We start from the raw sequence: 19,799 nt of genomic DNA, 5'->3' as shown, positions 1-19,799 counted from the left end.
TCTGGCCATTCTTATTGTGACCGTCTGTTCGATTATGTAAATATAATATTCAGGAGAAATAAATTATGTATGAATGTTGGCTCAGGAGAATATCAGTGATAAAATGTCAGCCAAAATCAGATGAGGTTAGGACTATGACTATCTGTCCTCACGTCGACACTCCGAGCACTCCGTGGGTAGCTGAAGTCAACGTAGAACTTCAAATGAAAAAAAAACCCAACTGTTATTGTGTTGCTTTCTCCCTTATCTTTCCCCCATCAGCTCTCCCATCAATTGTTCTCCTTCTCCATCTGTTGAACTTTTATTTCTGCGTCTCTCTCCTCCCACTCGGTGCCCGGTCAGACGTTAACAGCCACTCATCACTCGTAGTCAGCCATGTTGTTGGTGTGACACACCGAGCTGTCAGCAACAGGTTCTCAGACTAGAACCGCTGCTAAACTTTAACATTTCTCCAACAATTACTGCTTTCTTTGGATATCAAACCTCTGCAGTGTGTCTGGGAAACCTCCCAGAAGTGGCGAGTGATAACTTCAGACCCCTCGAAAGCTCGGAAGTTGATGTTTTTTGGCCGCGGTGAGGGAGGTAAGCGAGCGAAACTGCTTATCTAAGCATGAGTATAAGTTTGATATTATGATGGTAATGTTTCTGTAGATGACTTTTGAGCTTCACGGAAGCTTTTAGACTTTGTGTAATTTCGCCTAGTAAGTGTTCGTTTGGTTGGTCCTCGTTGATTCAGGAATATGAAAGAAAAACCTGTGTTTGACGGAGGGGGTGATGCTTCTGTACTGATCTAGGACACGGGATGGGAGTTAGTTTAGCTAGCTAAGTTATGATTTCATCAGATGTTGGTTGCAATCGATACCTATATGTGTGGCATTCATTGGTTCCTCTGTAAGGCAGGTTTGCTGGTAGGTCTTCTAAATTCCTCTCGGTTCAAACTAGTCGAGCAGGTTGCAGGCATGTCTCAGGCTGGCTAGTGACAAGTGATCAGCGAATGATACTCTATCAGTTTATCTTACAGACAGGCAGAGGGAGGTAGAAGTTAGGTTGAGAATGGAAGTAAAGACAATCTGTGGTCCTCAATACAGCAGCAGTGGTCAGTCCTGCCTTTGTTGGGAAATCAACATAGTGTGTCTGTAAAGCCACCAGAGAATAAGCATCAACTATAATATCAGTGATACAGGGCCTTGTAGGAATCCACAATATCTATGTCTTTGCCAGAATTTGATAACTGACAATATCTTTGTGCAAATTTATGAGTAGCCAGCTGTCCTGATTTAATTTTATTGTTTTCATAAAGTAACTACTGTCTTCATTTACTGAAGGTGGTGAGTGGAAATGAAATCAATTATTTTTATGAAATGTCGTCAGACATCTTTTCTTTTGCACAGAAATCTGATTAAAAATATTTCCTATCAAGTGCAGCTGCACAAAATTATTGCACTATAGGCACTATCAGGTGTAATATTGATGACATCTCCAGTACAGTTTTTATGGTTGAACAGTCATTGCTTGACACTGATAAGCTGTATGGTATGGCAAACCTCTACAGGGAAGGTCTGGTCCTTAGGGCCTTTTCACTATTCTTGTGACCATAGAGCAATCAAATTAGATTATTTCTTGAAAAAATAAAGAAGGGAGAGAGATAGAGAGAGAATGGATATTAGCATACAGTGTTCAGGATAATAATTCAGTTTGAAGGGCCGGGTGTGCAATAGACGAAGAGTCTTATCATAGAGGATGCCAATAGTTATATACATTTTTGTAGCTTAGTACAGGTTTGGCAAGCCCCAATTCTTGCAGTCTCTCTGTCACTGCAAATACTGTACTAAAACAGACTTTTTGTTCTTGCCAGCTTCCTTTACTTCCTCACAACTTGATGTCTGTCATTTTATTACTGAACAGGGGCCTACCCTGTTTGGTAGAGTCTTGAAAAGGGACATTGGCTTAGACCTCCATGTTTGCATACATCCACTTGGCTGAAGTATCCTCAAGCCAAGACACTCAATGCCTGCCACATGCAGGAGGGCTCTATCACTGTGACCTTTCACTCCACTAAAGGTCAGGGTTGTCATTTACATTATTATTACAGTGTTAACATTATCAGTGTGCCTATCATAAGCTTAATTGCCAGTTTACTTCATCGCTGTCATGCCACTTTAGATCATCACTATTGTTATGAATGTGATCGTGTGATTTGGAGCAGCTTTTATGACATTATCTCATCATGGAAGCCCGATGCTGGGTTGACACACAATTGATGCAGCAACTGTGAGGCTTAATCAGCGCTTTGACTCCTCCTTTTTGAAAATCTTCCCTGTTAAAATTGAAGCCAAGATGACAATGATGAAACACTTACAGTATACCCACAGTGCAACAGAAACAAGCTAGTTTGACACTGCATAGAACATTTTATCAAAGTCCTTTCTCCAGTCCTGTCATATCCTGATATATTTACAAATCAGGGTGGGTCACAGCCGACTTAAGGGAGAGGCCTGTCTTGCCTCTTAAGAAAACAAAACACAGCAATGCAAACAGCATTAATCAAAATCCAGTCCAAGTCGCTCCAAAAGGGCCTGTGCAGCACTTTCTGAATGTGTGAATGCCACTGGTGGATGGGGTATTTATGGCAACATGAGTGGATGTGCTGTGCTGAAATATCACTTTAACAAGGTCAGCTGAAGAGTTAGCTCTGTGGTAGGAAGGAGTCAGAAAGACACAACAGAATAATAACAGAAGAGAGGGCAATGGGTGATAAAGGAGATAGACAGGCAAAAGGGCTTGGGTAGCTTTATAAAACACACACACACACACACAGAGGGAGAGGGAGAGAGTCATCGGGGCAGAAACAGAGTTGTGGACTGAGTTGATGTCATTGGTGTGAGGTCAGCGAGTGAGGCGGCTGAAAATCAATCATTTCTTAGAACAACAGGCGGTGCTTGTTTCTGAACAGAGTAGTGATGAGGACAGGCCAGGGTCACACAACTGGCAGGGTATAGATTTAAGGGCAGAAGAACAGGCATAGATATATAATGAAACATGGAGAGACAGAGGAAGAGGAAAATGAGACGGTCAGGGAATGAGGAAATGGAGGAATTAAGAGAGGGGAAAAAAGGTGACTACTTATACTCATCCATCTCTATCTGGTTCTTCATTGTGGTTTTCATTTCCTTCTGTAAATGTAAAAGAGAGTCTGTATGTCAGCAAGTTGCAGTATAAAAGATTCACACTAAAAAGATTATAAGAGACAAACAAACAGACAGATGCACTGGTGGACAGTGGTCAGGGACGGGCAGGCTGACTGAGGGTCGGAAATGTTTCAACAGGGATCAAAGCAGAACTGAAGCAGGTGAGGTCTGACTGACAAAGGCAAGCCAAAGATGAAAAGCTAGAGTTTTTATTTAGCCAACACACTCAAGTCAGCCAATTATAATGTATGAAGTGAGAGGTTTGAAAATGGTTATATATAGTTATTTTTTAGTTTAAAGAAATGTGCAGGTTCAAATCATGTTTTAGCTTTTTCATTGGTTTTAATGAAATGCTCTGTAATTCTAACTTCTAATTAATAGAGACTGCTAAGTCTTAGTTTGGATCAAAATGCCCTTTTCACAGACATAGCAGAAAAAGCACACTTGTTATTAATGATATAATAGGGGCTACACTGCATTTAGCTTTACTAGTTTCAGAGTCATGCCACTGCTGGCTCACTGGTGAGGCCTACTGATATACTTAGATGGAACAGTTGTTGTTAATGTATTAATTACACCTGTGCTTTTTCTGCTATGACCTATAATAGCCCATGTAGAGCTTGATTTTACCAGTTTCAGCTGGAAATATAGTAGAGCTAGCTGTGATTGTCCCTGTCATGGAAGCCTTTGTATTTACACCTGGTATTAACATCTGATCTGGATATCTGTATAATGACACTGATTAACAAGTGATTGGACTAAACTGGTGGACTTGTTAATAGTTCAAGGGAAGCAATGCCCAGGATAGGTGTTATTCATTATTAAATCACTTTTTTTGTGAGAGAAAACTTGCTAGGTACTTCTGCTGTTTGTAGCTTTTCACAAGGCTTGTTTGAACTTGCAGGAAGAGCCAGAGCTAAGTGATCTTTCAACTTGCTGGGTGTGTTTTTTTTCAGTGGTCACACTGAAGAGATTGCATTTACACCTGGCTGAGATCTGAGAAATTATGTCAAAATGTCAAGGTATCATTTTAGTTGTAATATTTCTCCAAAGCTCAGCGATGCCCTGTTTGTTTAAAGGTTGACAGCTGTTAGTAAATATATATCCTGTATACTTGCATGTTTCACCACCTCTTATGCCTCTTAAATTCAGCTTCACACAATGGTGTAGCTAGAGCTTGGATGGAAATCAAAGTCTTGCTCATGGGCACCTCAACGGGATGGGTTCTTGCGGTCACAGATTCAAACACACACCTGACTGTTGCTAGTCTCCATTCATTACAAGGAAGTGGTGTTTAGACTATACAGCGTGTTCTGAAAGTTTTTTTTCTGAGGTTATGAAAATTGCCCAGCCCATATGATGATCATACTTTTATGTACAAAAATAAGAACTTTTTGTTGTTTGTAAATGTGTTACTAATACCTCCCTCTCTATGGAGAAGGCTGTAGCGCTGTTAAAGCAGTGCGTCAAGCTTTTGCTCAAAGTCACGTTCATGTAGCCTAGTGTCTGTTTTCCAACCTTGTTTTTGTGGTTTTTTTAATAGCTCCTGCATCATTGGTAAAGTACAAGCTGTAGTTAGTTTTTATTGTAGGTGGAGCCCTGTTGGCCAACACTAACCCTGATTTTACCCCTATCACTATGCAATTGCTGATTCTGCTGTATTCATTTAGCAGCTGAAGGCTTCTACTGAGACACAGACCACTTGTGTGTGTTCATGTGTGTAAGAGGACAAAATCAGGCAGGATTTGCATGAGGTTTGCAAAGCTGACTCTGCCACTGAAGTCAGTCTCTTTTGCTGGCCAAGTCAGTCAATCAGTCGGTCACTTGGCCAATCAGCTATCCATTCAGGAAAAGTGGGACTCCTCCGTCACTCTGGAAATGGTTTAAAGCCAACAGTCTATGGCTATCTTTCATTTATCCATTATAATTCCTACAGTGTTACATTACCAGAGGTTACACTGCTTTACTAGAGCCTCACCATTACTGGATGACTGATACCAGCTAATCAGTCATACTAAACATTGTATTGGCATATATGTATGATGGGCAATATGCAAAAAAGTGCTTGAAACAGTATTAGGACTTTACGCTTAAATCCATATGCTGCTGTGAATGGTAACCTGATTCTTTGTGCCGGCCCTGTAAATGAATGCGGTCTTGCTATTGTATTACTGCATACATTTGTGATGTCAGGAGTCTCCATAGCAGTTTTCAGTAAGAATAATTCATATGTGCACTCATTTTGAGTAGTTAATAAAGCATGTACAAAGAAGAATAAGGGCAGGATAAAAAAAAAAAGGCAGAAAGTGAAGAAAGAAAGGATGATAAAAGAGGGGGACTTATCCCAGGAAGCGTGAAGGAGAGGGAGAGAGGCAGGTAGCAACAGATGGCAGGCAGTAGATTAGTAGCTCTCCCTTGCTGTTTCTCTGCCCTTGTGAGAGCATTGAGCAGGTCACATTCACAAAAACGACACGCGCTCACTCTCATTCTGTTTTTCTCACCCTCTCATTTCTTGTTTCTCTATCTCATTCATGTTCTCTTTCACAAAGCTAATATCAGTAGGTAAGACAACTGTCGCCAACTTTGCTTCCTAAAAATCACTTTTCAATCTGCTATTCTTATACTCCCCCAGGTCTAACCTGAGCTCTGACGCTAATATATTTTCTGGGACATCAAAGCTGTCTCTAGGCCAAAATCCACGATCACTTCCTGTCAACTGAGGTTGCATGAGGAAATGCTTGTGTCTGTGGGTTACCGGGCAGGAAGTGTTGAGTAGAAAGATTGGAATTTTTCTCCTCCTTTTCCTCCTCCGATTTCATCATGTGAGCCTGACTGGCTGATGGGAGAGAGATAATCATGGAGGAAGCAGGTGTTCAGCACGCCTGATGAATGTGAAAGCTGCACAAATGACACGATAAGTCTGATTCAGTGTGGGCGTGTGTATTTCTTTCCACAAAAACAATTAATTTGCCTTCTAGAGAATTAAAGATAAATTCAGTATTATATTCAGTGTGACTTTTAGAACTGTTAAAGTAAAAGTTAATCCTCATAACGCTTGGGGCTTTCTCTTTATCTGTCCATACTGTGACCTCATTAAACAAAAGTTCACACCATTCATCCCACAGCAAAAACTGTTTTAAATCCAAACAAAGCAGTTTTGTGGTGGCTCTATTTAAGCAGACAGAACTGTGCTGTGCAACCATAGACGAGACCTATAAATATGCTGGCAAACCCAGCATGACACAAGTCACTGGTCTTTTGTCAACAAGGTGCCCATATATGGGCCATTTAGTCTGTGGACATACAGTCCAGTACATTTACCATGTTGTGACCCATGACAAACATCCTCTAAACCATCCCAAGAAATATGAAAAGAAAAAATTGTGTTTTAATAATTTGACAGAAAATCTAAAAATGTTTAAGGATAATGAATCATCAATGTTCTTTGGCTGCTGAGCTGACTCTGTCATCTGACCACACTGTTCCACAGCTTCTTTATCTTTATTGTAGTAAACTGATAAAGTGCACACACAGAAACATCCACCCTTGCACTAAATGCAATCACTTAAAACCTAAAAACCCCAACCTTGCAGAGAAGTGGGCCTTCCGCTGCATAAAACTGGTTTGTTCTTAAGTAGCTCCATTTATGCACTCGTACATGACTTGACAAGAATGGGTTTAAGGCATGATGTAACAGATATTGAAAAAGGCATGATCATGGGTGACAGAAAGGTAGGTTGGAAGTCCACCACTTTGCTTCTTAAATATCTCAACAAGTATTGGATGGACTGCCAGAAGACTTTGTGTAGACGTTCAAGCTCCCCAGAGGATAAATTCTTAGGATTTTGTTGATCCTCTGACTTTTCCTCTACCGTGATTATCAAGACAAAATGTTAATTTGTCCAGTATTTTGGTTTATGAACAAATACTTGCAAAACTCCCATCAGCCTCAGCTGTATTTGTTGTAATTAGCACATGTTAGCATTCTAGCAGACTAAACTAAAATGGTGAACAGGTAAACATTATCCCTGCTTGTCATCAGCATGTTAGCATTGTCATTGTGAGCATGTTAGCATGCTGACATTAGCACAAATCTCAAAGCACTGCTGTGCCTTAGTACAGCCTCACAGAGCTGCTAGCCTGGCTGTGGACTCATGGTCTTGTATGAGGTAGACAAGCTCAAGGCTTCACAGTGAATGAACGCAAACATAGCATACTTGTTTATTTTTTGAGACGACCCAAAGTAGATGAATGTTGTAGATCGCTGCCTCTCGTGTCCACGGTAACCTCTTGCAGCATCTGCAGAGAAAACTTGGGCAGCTGCATGAAGAACTGATGTCTGCTTAACACCACAACACTACAGGTCATTTGTCAGGCTCTGACACAGCCTGTGCCAGCTGTTACTAGAGCCAAATCTGAACCAACATAGTACTGAACAGGGGTTTGTATTCCTCTGAACATAAAGTGTAAATGTCCTCTTATGAGAGTTTGTCAGCCTAGGCTGTGTAGTGGTGTTGCACTGATCTATGGTCCCCTACAGAGTCAGTGTGGATAGTACTGGAACAAGTCCTAGTGGTTTAAAAGGTTTGGGATGTGGCCAGACTGCTCCTGACTGAAGAGAACAGGAGGAGCCCTGTTTGACTCTGCTGACTGACCAGAACCCCCCCCCCCCCAACCTCTCTCTCTCCATTTCTCTCTCCCCTGTTTTCTCTCCCTGCTCTCAGTGACAGCGCTGGCCTGTCTTGGCTGCAGTATTGACTGATGACTGGGCTGTGACTGTGTGTTTTGCAGATGGCTGCAAGCAGTAGCTGAGGACACCACCGGGAGTTCCCCATCTCTGTCTCCCTCTGCCACCTGCAAACATGAATGGTAAGACCACTGCAGTGTGTTTGTGTGTGAGTGGGTGTGTAAAGGAGGGCAGCCAAACCAGAAGTGTACGTCTGTGTGGAGAGAAAGCTGTGTGTGGTTTTTGGCTCTGCAGATCTGTTGGGGCAAATACAGTGCTAGGTATAGTAATAATTCCCAGTTCAATGCCTGTGTTTAGCTGCACGTGCGTCTGTCTGTATGCACACTGTTTTATTAATTTGTCTCTGCTATCCTTCTGTGTAACTGCATACTTTGAGTCCTACATTTAGTGCAGTTGTGCTCTGTCAATTTGAAGTTGGTTCCAATTTTTTTCCATATTATGACACCAGCTTTGTTTATAGTGCCAGTTACAGGACTAAAGGTAGAGCAAATGTTTATGTTTTTCTATGATGTAGTGAACTGTCCATTCAGTGTGACTGCTGATGTGACTGTTGAGTAAACACTGATGTATAGTCGGCCTTGGTGGGGTAAATAGTAGTGAAAGGCTGAGCTTGTTCTACCCTCCCGTCTGAACAAAGTGACACAGCACCACTGGCAACACAGAGCTTCATTATCACTTTGTCAATATCGGTGCATTCTCATCTCTTAACTGCCGCCAAGGCTGGCATTTGGGTTGTCTCTCATGTGTGTGTGTGTGTGTGTGTGTGTGTGTGTGTGTATGTATGTGTACTCCTGTCTTCCAGCTTGTTTATTTGCAAGTCATAAAATCATAAAATTGTATTCATGCAAAATATCTGCTTGTTTGCCTTGCTCAGATTTAGGTGTTGTTTGTGTGTAATTCACACTTATGTGATTTATTTAAACAGTAAGAAAGTAAACAGTTTGGGGCCTTTTCAAGAAGCAAGTTTTCCTAAGAAAAATGAGTAAACTTACTCCTTGAAGCTGATTGGCCTGGTATTAATATGACTTTAAGGTCTGTGTTCCATGTCTGATGCTTCAAATTTATCTGAACCTGTGACTTCTTGTTCTCTCCAGGTGGTCTGAGTATATGGGCGATTAGTCCGGAGGAGAGGGACAAGCATGATCAGAAGTTTGACACCCTCTCCCCATCAATGGGATATGTCTCAGGTACACACACAAACATACGTCATTGCAGAGACTGTTGACACATCATGCTCACAGTGATTGCCCTGACAGCACATTTACATGAGACATTACAAGTCAGACCTTTTCCCATTGTTTAAACTGATAAACGCCAACTGTTTAAACCAAAACGATTCCCTAATCCCACAATAATACCAAGACACACATGTCACATATACTGTATGTAGTGATGTGTAAGAGTCATATTTTTAAGGTGATGCATGCAGGAGAACCATTACCCTCACAGTTTTCTTCTGTTTTTCTTTTTCTTCCCTCTCTGTCTTTTTCTGTAGGGGAGCAGGCAAGGAAGTTTTTCCTCCAATCAGGGCTGCCTGCTTCAGTTTTGGCTGAGATATGGTGAGAAACACACACACACATTCACACGTACTGAGATTTTTTTGAGTGATGGGTTCTCTGGAAGTATTCACTGAAATCTATACCTGAATATTTTAACACTCTTTTCTCACTCTCTATTTTTCCTCTGTCTCTCAGGTCTCTGGCTGATATGAATAAAGATGGGAAGATGGACAGGTTGGAGTTTTCCATCGCTATGAAGCTCATAAAGCTAAAACTCCAGGGTACGCCGCTTCCCTCAGCACTGCCAATCATCATGAAGCAGCCTCCAGTGCCTGTTCCCAGCCTCAGTAAACCCACCTCATCTATGACCAACCCAGCCTATGGTACAGTATTACATATATATATGGATACTGTATAGTCAGGAATGTAATTGTTTTCCTAAACTGTCCATGATGTGAAAATGTGTTTTTGGCTATAACTTCATATACAAATAAGTCTCCTTGTGGGATTTTAAACAGCTGACGGCTGGCTATTCTAAGGGTTGTCTAACTGATTGTCTCTATACATATTGTGTATATGCATGTTGACTGCTGTGCCATCTAATGGGTGTACCGTGTGTTTGTGTTTGTGTGTGTACGTGTGTGTGTTTGTGTCCTAGGTATTGGTTCTGTGCCTAACATGCCCATGATGTCCGGGGCAAACTTTGCCATGTTGACCCCTATCTCCATGGCAACCCCTGGACTCTCACCTTTGACACCAATGACAGGCCTCACCTCTTTGGTTCCTACAGCAACAGGTCTAAGCCCTCTAATAGCCTCCAACCCCACCAGGCCCCTGATGCCCACTATGGGAAACACCACACTGCCAAACGGCACCATGGGACTTCTGCAGCCAATCCCAGCTGGAGCTTTGGCCACTGGTACGCGTGATTCTCATTTTTATCTCTCTATTGGTTTCCTCTCTTCTTTCTTCTATTCTGTTGTGTATCTGTCACTGCTCTGGAAGAAAAGTCATCAGGAGGGTCTCCAGTATGATTGAATGTATTCATGTGTCTTGTGATTATCACTTGCTCGATGCTTATTATCTGTGTCCTGTGGCATAAAAACCTTTGAGGAGGAACGCCCTGCTCTGAGAATACATATGTTTGCAGCAGAGTGCTGATGATGAAATATTTCTGCAGCTTTTGGGGGGGAAACAGGAGAAATGAATCCTAGTCCAGTTTTGCAGAGTCAGGTCTCTCTGTCTCATTTCCATATAAATAGCTTCCCTGACCTTGACAAGGGTACAACAGTGAGTGCACGATAGTATATTACTGAGCCTCTGCAGGACTCTCCTCCCCTTTCTGAAAACTTTGAAAAAATTTTGGGAGGATAATATGTTATGGCTGTCGTTAGGTGTTAGAACAAAATGTCCTAAAAATGTTGCACACTATTATAGAAATGGATATGTTTTGGTGCTTTGTGGTTTTAGGCCTACCTCTATCTGCATCCACCTACTCCTCTCCACTAGGACTCTCCTCTTCTCCTGCGGGTATAAACAAGGCCTCATCACTGTTGGACCTGGGATCCAGCAGGTAAAACATACCCACACATTTACATAGAAATTTGGAAGAACTATGCATTTCCCCCTTTTACACAATCAGCACCTTGTTTATCTTGTTAGTCTCTTTAAAGATGCAACACACAAAGATGTCTGAAGTTTGTTGCATTCATCTTTTAATTTTGTCATGTCACTGTTTGTCTTTCAGCTCTGCTTCCTCATCTCCTTCTGTGATGTCCCCTATGGTTGCTGGTCCCAGTGACTGGGCTGTGCCACATGCCTCTAGACTTAAATACAGACAGCAGTTCAACAGCCTGGATAAACAGATGACTGGATACCTCACTGGTATGATGTCTGTGTGAATGTGTGTATGTACAGTGTGTAGGTCAAACAAAACCAAACTATGCATGGAATGTAGGCGTGGATGTTCATGAACAACAGCCACTGATCATTTCGTAACAGTTGTTTTTTTGATGTGTATCGAGTCTTAGTTAACTCTAAGGAAGTGGAGACACAGGAGGGACAGTTTCTCAACACACACATACAAATACACAAACACAAACACACACAAACACTCACTCACTTACTTCAGCTAGATTTGCAGATGGTTTCCTCTCTAATGGGACTAGGCACAGACAGTAGTATACAGCTCCACACACCTTACCCATGATGGACAAGAGTTGTTAAATAAACCTTAGGCTGACTGTTGTTCATGCTGTCACAATCCTTTTAATCATCATCTTTTCCATTCAGGTTAAATGAGCAAAAGTTAAAAAGATTCTAGTTTCCCATTCAACATTAGACACTTTTATCAAAAACATCTGCACGGGGCTGCCCCATCTCTACACATGCTACATTTAAAATTTTATTTGTTAAGTAAATCCGTCCTCCACCACACCCACACATCTGTGCTATACAGTTGTTCTGACATTGTCATTTTTGTTACCAGGTCAACAGGTGAGAGGGTCCATGGCAACCACAATGCTGACTCAGACACAGCTGGCCACCATCTGGTGAGTGTGTGTGTGTGATGAAAACACAAGACCTTGGTTGTCTTACAGGTGCCAAATATTTGTTTCTAAACTCAATATACTTTTCTCAGTTGTATATAATTCTTCTGCATTCAAAGGTAATATTGTCAGTGTAAAATCATGCAAAAACAACTTTTACATCTCATTGTTAACTGTTCTGCAGGACTTTAGCAGATGTGGATAAGGATGGCAAGCTGAAAGCTGAGGAGTTTATTCTGGCAATGCATCTGGTAGACATGGCGAAGATCGGACAACCACTGCCGCTAACACTCCCAACTGAGCTGGTACCACCCTCACAAAGGTATTTGCACACATAACAAAAAAGTGTTTTGAAATACGTTATTGAAACATTAAACATGGACTACAATAATGTGACTGTTTATTGAATATTTGAATTATGTGAATTGTGTGTATTCAAACAAATTATTTTAACTATTGCAGGGGTGCAATGAATGGATCCAGCTCTTCTCTCTATGCTGCTCTGACTGATGACTTGGACATAGAACCTCCACAGAAAGCCAAGACCAACAGTCAGTGCTCACACACCCACACTAGCAAAGAGAGTGCAGTCTCGTTTAACTACTGGCACAGTGTTAAAGCTTGTTCTCCATCAGTTTTTATTACTAAGATAATACAAGGCTAAAACAATACCTAATAACCAAACTCACTACAATCAGTGGCTATGGATCACAGCTGTGCAGCTGAGTTGGCTGCCAAACTCTCCATTGATCACCATAAACATACACTCACTGTTGTGACATACACAGTCATAAGCAGTCGAAAACAGCCAAGTAACTCTAAAGTAGAGTAGGGCAATACTTTGTTGTTGGATTTGTACACACTATTATAGTCACAAAGCAAGTTGTAGAAGCTTGATTTAAAGTTTGTATCAGCTGTTTTTAAATATTGGGTTCACAGCTAAATGCAGTTTTTTTTAAATCCACAAATCTCCTAAACTTTGGTTTCAATCTTACAGACCTGTTTTTGATTATGGTAAGATGGTAAGATAAGAGAGTTGGGTCTATGAGTTTCTGTGTAATCCATCCTTCTGGTTTAACTTTCCAACATATTTTAACCAAATAAGCTCAAATAAGTAATCATTATTTGTGCATTTTTGTAAAACAGAGTAAATATTTGCAGGATTTGACTCCACATTCATAATAAACTTTTTACCCGTCTATATTCAGTGTCATTTGAGGATAAATTCAAAGCCAACCTGGAGCGAGGAAACGCAGAACTGGAGAAAAGACGACTGGCGCTGCGGGAGGCAGAGAGGAGGGAGCAGGAGCGGCGGGCTCAAAAGGAGAGAGAGGACCGAGAGAGGAGAGAGAGGGAGGCTCGGGAGGCTGAGGAGTTCAGGAGGAAAGAGGAGGAGAGGAGGCTTGAGCGACAGAGGGAACTCGAGAGGCAGAAAGAAGAGGAGCGACAGAGAGAGATAGAGAGAAAAGAGGTGGGGGAGCATGTTACAGCTTTCTGAATGAGCTGTAAATACTGTATGTAAAAGGATGAATTTTTGTATGAATGTTTCCTTCTTTTAATAGTAGAAATGTTTGTTCACACTTCTGTGAATATATATTTACTTCAGTGTCTTTTGTCTGTGTTCATTCCAGGCTGCACAGCGGGAGCTTGAGCGTCAGAGGAAGGAGGAGTGGGAGAGAAGGAGGCGAGGAGAGCTCCAGATAAAGAAGGAGCAGGAGCAGGATGATATAATCAGATTGAAAGCTAAGAAAAGGAGTCTGGAGATGGAGCTGGAGGCTGTGGTGAGTGGTGAAGAGACAATATCTAGAGTTTATTTCAGAGCAACATATAAGCCGTTCATAGACGTACCCTCATTATGTCTTTCACCCATTATTAAGTTTCTAACATCTCTATCTGTCTTTCTGTCTCTCTGTACCTCAGGGTAACAAGCATCGTCAGATCTCAGATCGGCTGCGTGACATTCAGAATAAGAAGAAGCTGCAGAGGACAGAGCTGGATCTGATTAATCAAAGGAAAGAGACACGCCAACAAGACATTAACAACCTGCACAAACAGCTAGAGGTGTGTGTGTGTGTGTGTGTGTGTGTGTGTGTGTGTGTGTGTGTGTGTGTGTGTGTGTGTGTGTGTGTGTGTGTGTGTGTGTGTGTGTGTGTGTGTGTGTGTCTCTCTCTCTTTTCTTTTTCCAATGTGTTTCTAAGTTTAAGGTGTAAATGTGATTTTCTGACACTATTTTCTTGTGGCAAAGTAACCAAGACAGTTATTGATTGTAACCATTTTGTGTTATCTGTGATTTATGTGTCTGATCTTTGCTTCCCTGGGAAATTGTGTATTATTGTTTTCCTGAACATTTTCTTCCAATGACGCATTTCTTGTTGCTTTTGATGCATTTCCTCTCGGTCAGGAGTTCCAGAGGAAGTTGTCCCAGTTGACTCCGGAGCAGAAGAGGCTGACAGAGAAACTCAAAAGCATGACTCTGAATAACCTGCCTGGTTAGTGCTGATGGATGAACATAAAGAGCTCAGGAACAGCAGCTTAGAGTAGATATTAAATAAAAGAATATATTAAATGGGCAATTTGAGTAGTAAAATAAATTCAGAAAATATGGAGTTATTTGAAATAATGCACCAAACCAGTGCAAAAATGAAAATACTAAATAGTTAAAGTGAGAAGCATGAAACTATCTTTATTGCTAATGTATACAGAGAGTGCAATATATATGAAAATGTATTTAAAGAGTTTTTCTTTGTAAACCTCATTTTCCTTCTTAGTACACCTGTGTCTGGGAAGCAAACCGACCTGGTGTCATAGCAGTCTTTTTCACAGGGAAGGTTCTGGCTTGTTTAACTGTATTTCATCTGTTTGTAGTGGCGACCATGTCCACCCTGAAGGTGGGTGTTTCAGAGAAAAAGGGGACATGTATGAAACTGCAAGAGCAGCTGGAAGCTCTGGAGAAAGAGACTGCTGCCAAACTGGCTGAGATGGACCAGTACAACAAAGACATGCAGGTAGGAATAAGTTACAAGAATAGCGTTGTTAAATTAACTTCTAGTAACTAAAGTAATTAAAATAATCATCATTTCACACAGAACATTCGCATCAAGCCTGTTTTAACCACAAATAACATGGAGCATGTGTTCAGATCTCAGAATGTCCTCAATCATTACATCTAAACTAAATGGCTAAAGTGCTGTTGTGGTATGCAGATCACTTAATCAGAGATTCTACATTACTGCTGGACTGTGGAGGGTTCAATAGGGTTGGGCAGACAATGCAAAATGCCACAGCAGCCACGTCAAACAATTAACACTGATGAGGACTCCTTTCAGTTTAATTGTGCCAGTGAGCAATGACGCTGCCTGAAATCACTTCCTGTTTACTATATAGTGCCACTACATTTACTGTCCGCCACAAAAAACGCTGTGTCCTAGGCATGTAAAATTACTGTTGTGGATCTCTACAGCTGTCAGTCATATGATGATGATTAGTGAGTGACTGAAATCCCAATTTATTGCTCACTACTGAGTAAACTATTGAGTGTCTGTTACAGAGGGAGTAGTGAATGAGTGAATGAGGGAGTGATTTTGGACACAGCCAGAGCCAACAGTGTAAAACAAAAGGACTCTACCTGGCACGCCTTAATTTAATGCTGCCAACACTAATATTATTTTGTTTGACAAGTCAGAATTTCAACCATGAGAAAGCTCGATAGCCTGTCCAGTCAACACTTGTTTGATTTTCATGTGCCCAGCATTAAAGAGACGGAAAATACTTCATATTGACTTTTTGACTCCCTGCAGACAGTGTAGTCTTTTTTTTTTAGCAAAACCTTGCCTTACATTCTCACAGTTTTAGTTCACATTGGGAGCTTCTCACTAAACTACTACTATCTTCCACCGGTGGCTAGTTACATACTCCTCCACAACAGTATTGTTTTGACTAGCTTGAAGAAATACAGTGTCAGTAGTTGTAATGGAAGGTGGACTATTAGTCATTCACTTTTTTCAGCCTGATTAATCAACAACCACTCAACACCCCCCCAAGCAGTCATACTTATTCTTTGTAAGTATCAATCACTACAAATGGAATAAAGTGCTGACTGAGCACATTGCCATGTTAGTCCAGTATCTGAACAGAAGTGTGTTTCTTAAATTACATAAAATCAAGAGGGTTTTGCTGCCAGTGTGAAGCTTTATTGCAGAGCAGGTTGTAGTCAAGGTTATTTTTCCTGTTACTTTCCTTACAAACTTTGAGTGTCTATCTTTAAGTTCCACAGATATTACATACTAATTACTGCTGCTTGGCCCTTATGCCTCTGTTTTTCTCCTCCTCCTCCTCCTCCAATCATTCTTCTCCTTCATAACCCACTTTCCTGCCTTCTGATACCGATTTTATCCCTTTGTTATCTATATCTTTTGTTCCTCTCATCTCCTTTGGAAATCCTCTGTTCTTTCCTACACTGGATCCCATTCCTCTCTTCCCTCCCACCTACCTCATATCCCTTCTCCCCAACTTTACAGTATGTGGGTGCTGACGACTCTATGCTTCAGGCTGTCTTCTGTCTGCTGGCCTGCCTTCGTAACCTCTTCTACCTACTTAAGGTTTTCACTGTTCTCAGCTGGTCTAATCTGGTCTTTTCTAATGTTCACTGCTCTGCTCATGTTTCTCGATCAGTCACATCTCATTTCCTCAGGTTCATTCTTATGCTTTGAATTATCTCTGAATCTTTTTTTTCTTCTAAATATTTAGCCACCTTTGGGCTCACTACGTGTTTGTGCATGTTGTTTGTGTACAGCACATCATAACTGTGTAGTCAGTTCAATCTTAAATTCAGCCTCATATCTTTCCACCAGTAAATGTGTGTTGTTTTTGTTTACATTAGGAGCTGAGAGAGAGCCAGAGAAAGCAGCAGGCAGCATTAGAGAAACTACGGAACATCAAAGAGGACAAACGGCGTGAACTGATTCGAAGGAAGGAGCAGGAAGAGGAGAGGAAGAGGAGAGAAGAGGAGAAGAAACGACAGGAGGAGGAGAGGAGGCAGAAGGAGGAGGAGGAAGCTCAGAGGTATTTTTCCACTGGTTTAATTTTAGATTTTAAAACAAATCAAAAATGTCAGTTAAAAGTACATTTCCTCTTGATATATTAACTTTTACAATATTGTCAATGTTTGCTTCCCACTCTCAGGCGTATTAAAATGGAAAAGGAGCGCCAATGGCAGGAGAAGCTGAGAAGAGATGAAGAGGAGCGTCAGAGGAGGCTTCAGGAGGAGAGAGAGGCCAAACAGAGGGAGGAGGAAGAGAGAGAGAGACAGGCTCTCATCCAGGCTGCCAAGGAGCAGGCTGAGCGAGAGCTCAGAGCAAAGGAGGAGGCAGAGCGAAAGAGGAGAGAGGAGGAGAGAAAGAAAAGAGAAGAAGAGGAGGAGCGTCAGAGGCAGTCAGAGAAACGGAGGCAGGAGGAGGAGAGGAGAAAGCTGGAGGAGGAGAGGAGGCAGCTAGAGGAAGAGAGGAGGAAACTGGAGGAGGAGCGGAAGAAAGAGGAGAAAAGAAGGAAAGAAGAAGAGGAGCGACGCCGGAGGGAGGAGGAGAGAAGAGAGGAGGAGCGCAGGAGGGAGAGGGAGGAGGAGGAGTGCAGAAGACAGAGGGCGGCTGAGGCTGCTGTCCGAGATGCGGAGGAGAGGAGGAAGCGAGAGGAGGAGGACAGGAGGAAGAGGGATGAAGAGAGGAGAAGGCTTCAGCAGCAGCAGCAGGAGGAGGAGAGGAGGAAGCGTGAGGAGGAAAGAAAGAGGGCAGAAGAGGAGAGGAAGAGAAAAGAGGAGGAAGAGGGGAGGAGGAAAGCCGAGGAGGAGAGAAAGAGGAAGGAGGAGACATCTCGTCAGCAGCAGCACCTGAGTGGAGGAGGGAAGCTGGATATTCAGGAGAAACTAACGTCTCTGCTGAGAGGACTGGAGGAGAGGAAGGGTGAGACACACTCATTCATTTTAAATCCAAGGCATCATTATTATTATTATCATTATTATTATTGTTTCTATACTTCTCCGTAGTCTCTTTCTGCCCTCAGTGTCTATTAATGATCAAATCACATTATAATTCTTGTGCTGCTTTAGGTGGGCAACCCAGGGCCACACAACACAGGAAGTCAGCTGCTCTCACATCCTTCAAAGCGCTCTACCCGTTCACTGCACGAAACAACGAAGAGCTCAGCTTCAATGCGGATGATATCATTGAGGTAAGCATGACAATTATGTCTCAAAAGGGCTGAACTGAACCGAAAATTCCCTGTCTCTTCCTTCTAGGGGATAAATAAAGTATCTATCCATCTCTTTTACTTTTGCTCCACATCATCCATGCCTTTACACCTCTCCCTTCTTCTCTCTCAAACTCCCCTGTCTCTTTTTCTCAGGTTGATGAGACGACTGAGCGGGAGGAAGGTTGGCTGTATGGCAGCAAACAAGGGAAGATGGGCTGGTTCCCAGAGAGCTACGTCGAGAGAATGGCCCCATCAGACACGGCTAACAGTAATACTGCTGCCGCTGCTGCCACCGCTCCTAAAGTGCCGCTCCAGTCACAGCTTTCCAGTGTCCTTGAGGCTGCCAAGGCAGCAGGCACAAAGTCTGCCTTCACACCAACACACTCTCCAAACCTTGCCTCATTGGAGACACAAGGACAGGTGAGAAGTTTACAGACCTGGATGAGCCACTACCCTCTGATTACGACAGTATGATTATTGTCTGCACACAAACACTCTCATGCTCATTGTACTTTCTTTGTTTCTGTGCTACTGTCAGCAGGTGGTTGGTAACCTGCTCGCCCAGGCCCTGTGTTCATGGACAGCGAAGACAGACAACCATCTGAACTTCAATAAGGACGATGTCATTCAGGTGCTGGAGCAGCAGGAGAACTGGTGGCTGGGAGAGTTGAACGGTGAACAGGGCTGGTTCCCCAAGACATATGTGACACTGCTGGGAGAAGAAGAAAGTTCAGAGTAAGTTTACTTCCCATAATCAAACTAGTGGCAGTGGGTTTGTCTCACATTTTTTCATTTTAAATTCCTCTTGGAGTTCATTCTAGAGACTTTGCCAGCTATATCAAAGTCAGACAAGACATGAAGGCCAATGATTGACTTAGCTGGCAAAGTACCAGCACTCTCTTGGTACTAAAACACTCTCAGCTGTGTATTTTACTCCCTTCAGTTCCCAAGTTATTGTATTATTGTAATTTTTGTAAATTTCTTTGGAACTCAAAAAGGTTGATAATGTCACAACACGATCCCTGAAACTTGAATCTGCACACTAGTTTGGTAAGACTTGTGTTTGCCAAAATATCTGAATCATAAGTCATGATCCTTTTTTTGTATTACATTTATAAACTTAAATAAACTCAGTAGCACAAAGCACATACCTGTCCTCCGCTTTCCATGCCATTATATCCTGTAGCCGTTGGGACACTTTTAACTCAATGTAAGTCAAAGAAAACAAGCATCAGTCACGTGACAATGTAGATGTGCTTGTGAGTGCATCAACAGGTGTGGTAACAAATCCAGTATGGTGGGAATTCAGGCCAAAGAAATAGTTTTGTCCCTCCTCAGTGATGAGGAAGCTTTAATTTAATAAGCGTGGTAGTGTAATGTTGGTTTTCTGTGTTTATAGCAGGAAGAGTTCCCCTCCTGATGCGTCAGAGTCCAGCGACAACCTGCAGCTTGAAGGTACACTAAGACGTTATCTCAACCTTCCTTATTTATCGGCCTAATGTAGTTCAGTTAATATTTATCTTCATATGTTACACACTGTACATCATACACTCGTGTTGCTGTCTAGCTCATA

At 42.0% G+C, this 19,799-nt stretch overlaps 1 protein-coding gene across 3 annotated transcripts in view; it reads left to right on the top strand.

Annotated features, from left to right (window-relative positions):
- Window positions 1-357: 357 nt before the first annotated feature.
- LOC111217580 (intersectin-2-like) overlaps window positions 358-19,799 on the top strand; it is a 32,806-nt gene continuing 13,364 nt past the window's right edge. The window contains exons 1-22 of one of the 3 annotated variants that reach the window (XM_022739536.1): window positions 358-582; window positions 7,980-8,057; window positions 9,030-9,122; window positions 9,431-9,494; window positions 9,630-9,817; window positions 10,093-10,353; window positions 10,944-11,007; window positions 11,182-11,318; window positions 11,923-11,986; window positions 12,168-12,305; window positions 12,446-12,534; window positions 13,192-13,454; window positions 13,615-13,764; window positions 13,904-14,044; window positions 14,385-14,472; window positions 14,849-14,988; window positions 16,863-17,044; window positions 17,165-17,937; window positions 18,084-18,205; window positions 18,380-18,646; window positions 18,765-18,961; window positions 19,626-19,681. In XM_022739536.1, the coding sequence (XP_022595257.1) occupies window positions 8,051-8,057; window positions 9,030-9,122; window positions 9,431-9,494; window positions 9,630-9,817; window positions 10,093-10,353; window positions 10,944-11,007; window positions 11,182-11,318; window positions 11,923-11,986; window positions 12,168-12,305; window positions 12,446-12,534; window positions 13,192-13,454; window positions 13,615-13,764; window positions 13,904-14,044; window positions 14,385-14,472; window positions 14,849-14,988; window positions 16,863-17,044; window positions 17,165-17,937; window positions 18,084-18,205; window positions 18,380-18,646; window positions 18,765-18,961; window positions 19,626-19,681 (3,484 nt within the window). In that variant the 5' untranslated portion in view covers window positions 358-582; window positions 7,980-8,050. Of the gene's footprint in view, window positions 583-7,979; window positions 8,058-9,029; window positions 9,123-9,430; window positions 9,495-9,629; window positions 9,818-10,092; window positions 10,354-10,904; window positions 11,008-11,181; window positions 11,319-11,922; window positions 11,987-12,167; window positions 12,306-12,445; window positions 12,535-13,191; window positions 13,455-13,614; window positions 13,765-13,903; window positions 14,045-14,384; window positions 14,473-14,848; window positions 14,989-16,862; window positions 17,045-17,164; window positions 17,938-18,083; window positions 18,206-18,379; window positions 18,647-18,764; window positions 18,962-19,625; window positions 19,682-19,799 lie in introns of all 3 variants that reach the window. The other 2 variants (XM_022739526.1, XM_022739518.1) reach the window with 2 other exon arrangements.

Source organism: Seriola dumerili, unplaced genomic scaffold, assembly GCF_002260705.1.
Source record: "Seriola dumerili isolate Sdu_G_001 unplaced genomic scaffold, Sdu_1.0 BDQW01000003.1, whole genome shotgun sequence".
NCBI classification, from domain to species: Eukaryota; Metazoa; Chordata; class Actinopteri; order Carangiformes; family Carangidae; genus Seriola; species Seriola dumerili.
Note: the sequence above shows the minus strand (reverse complement) of the source record. Positions and strands in the feature narration are given on the sequence as shown.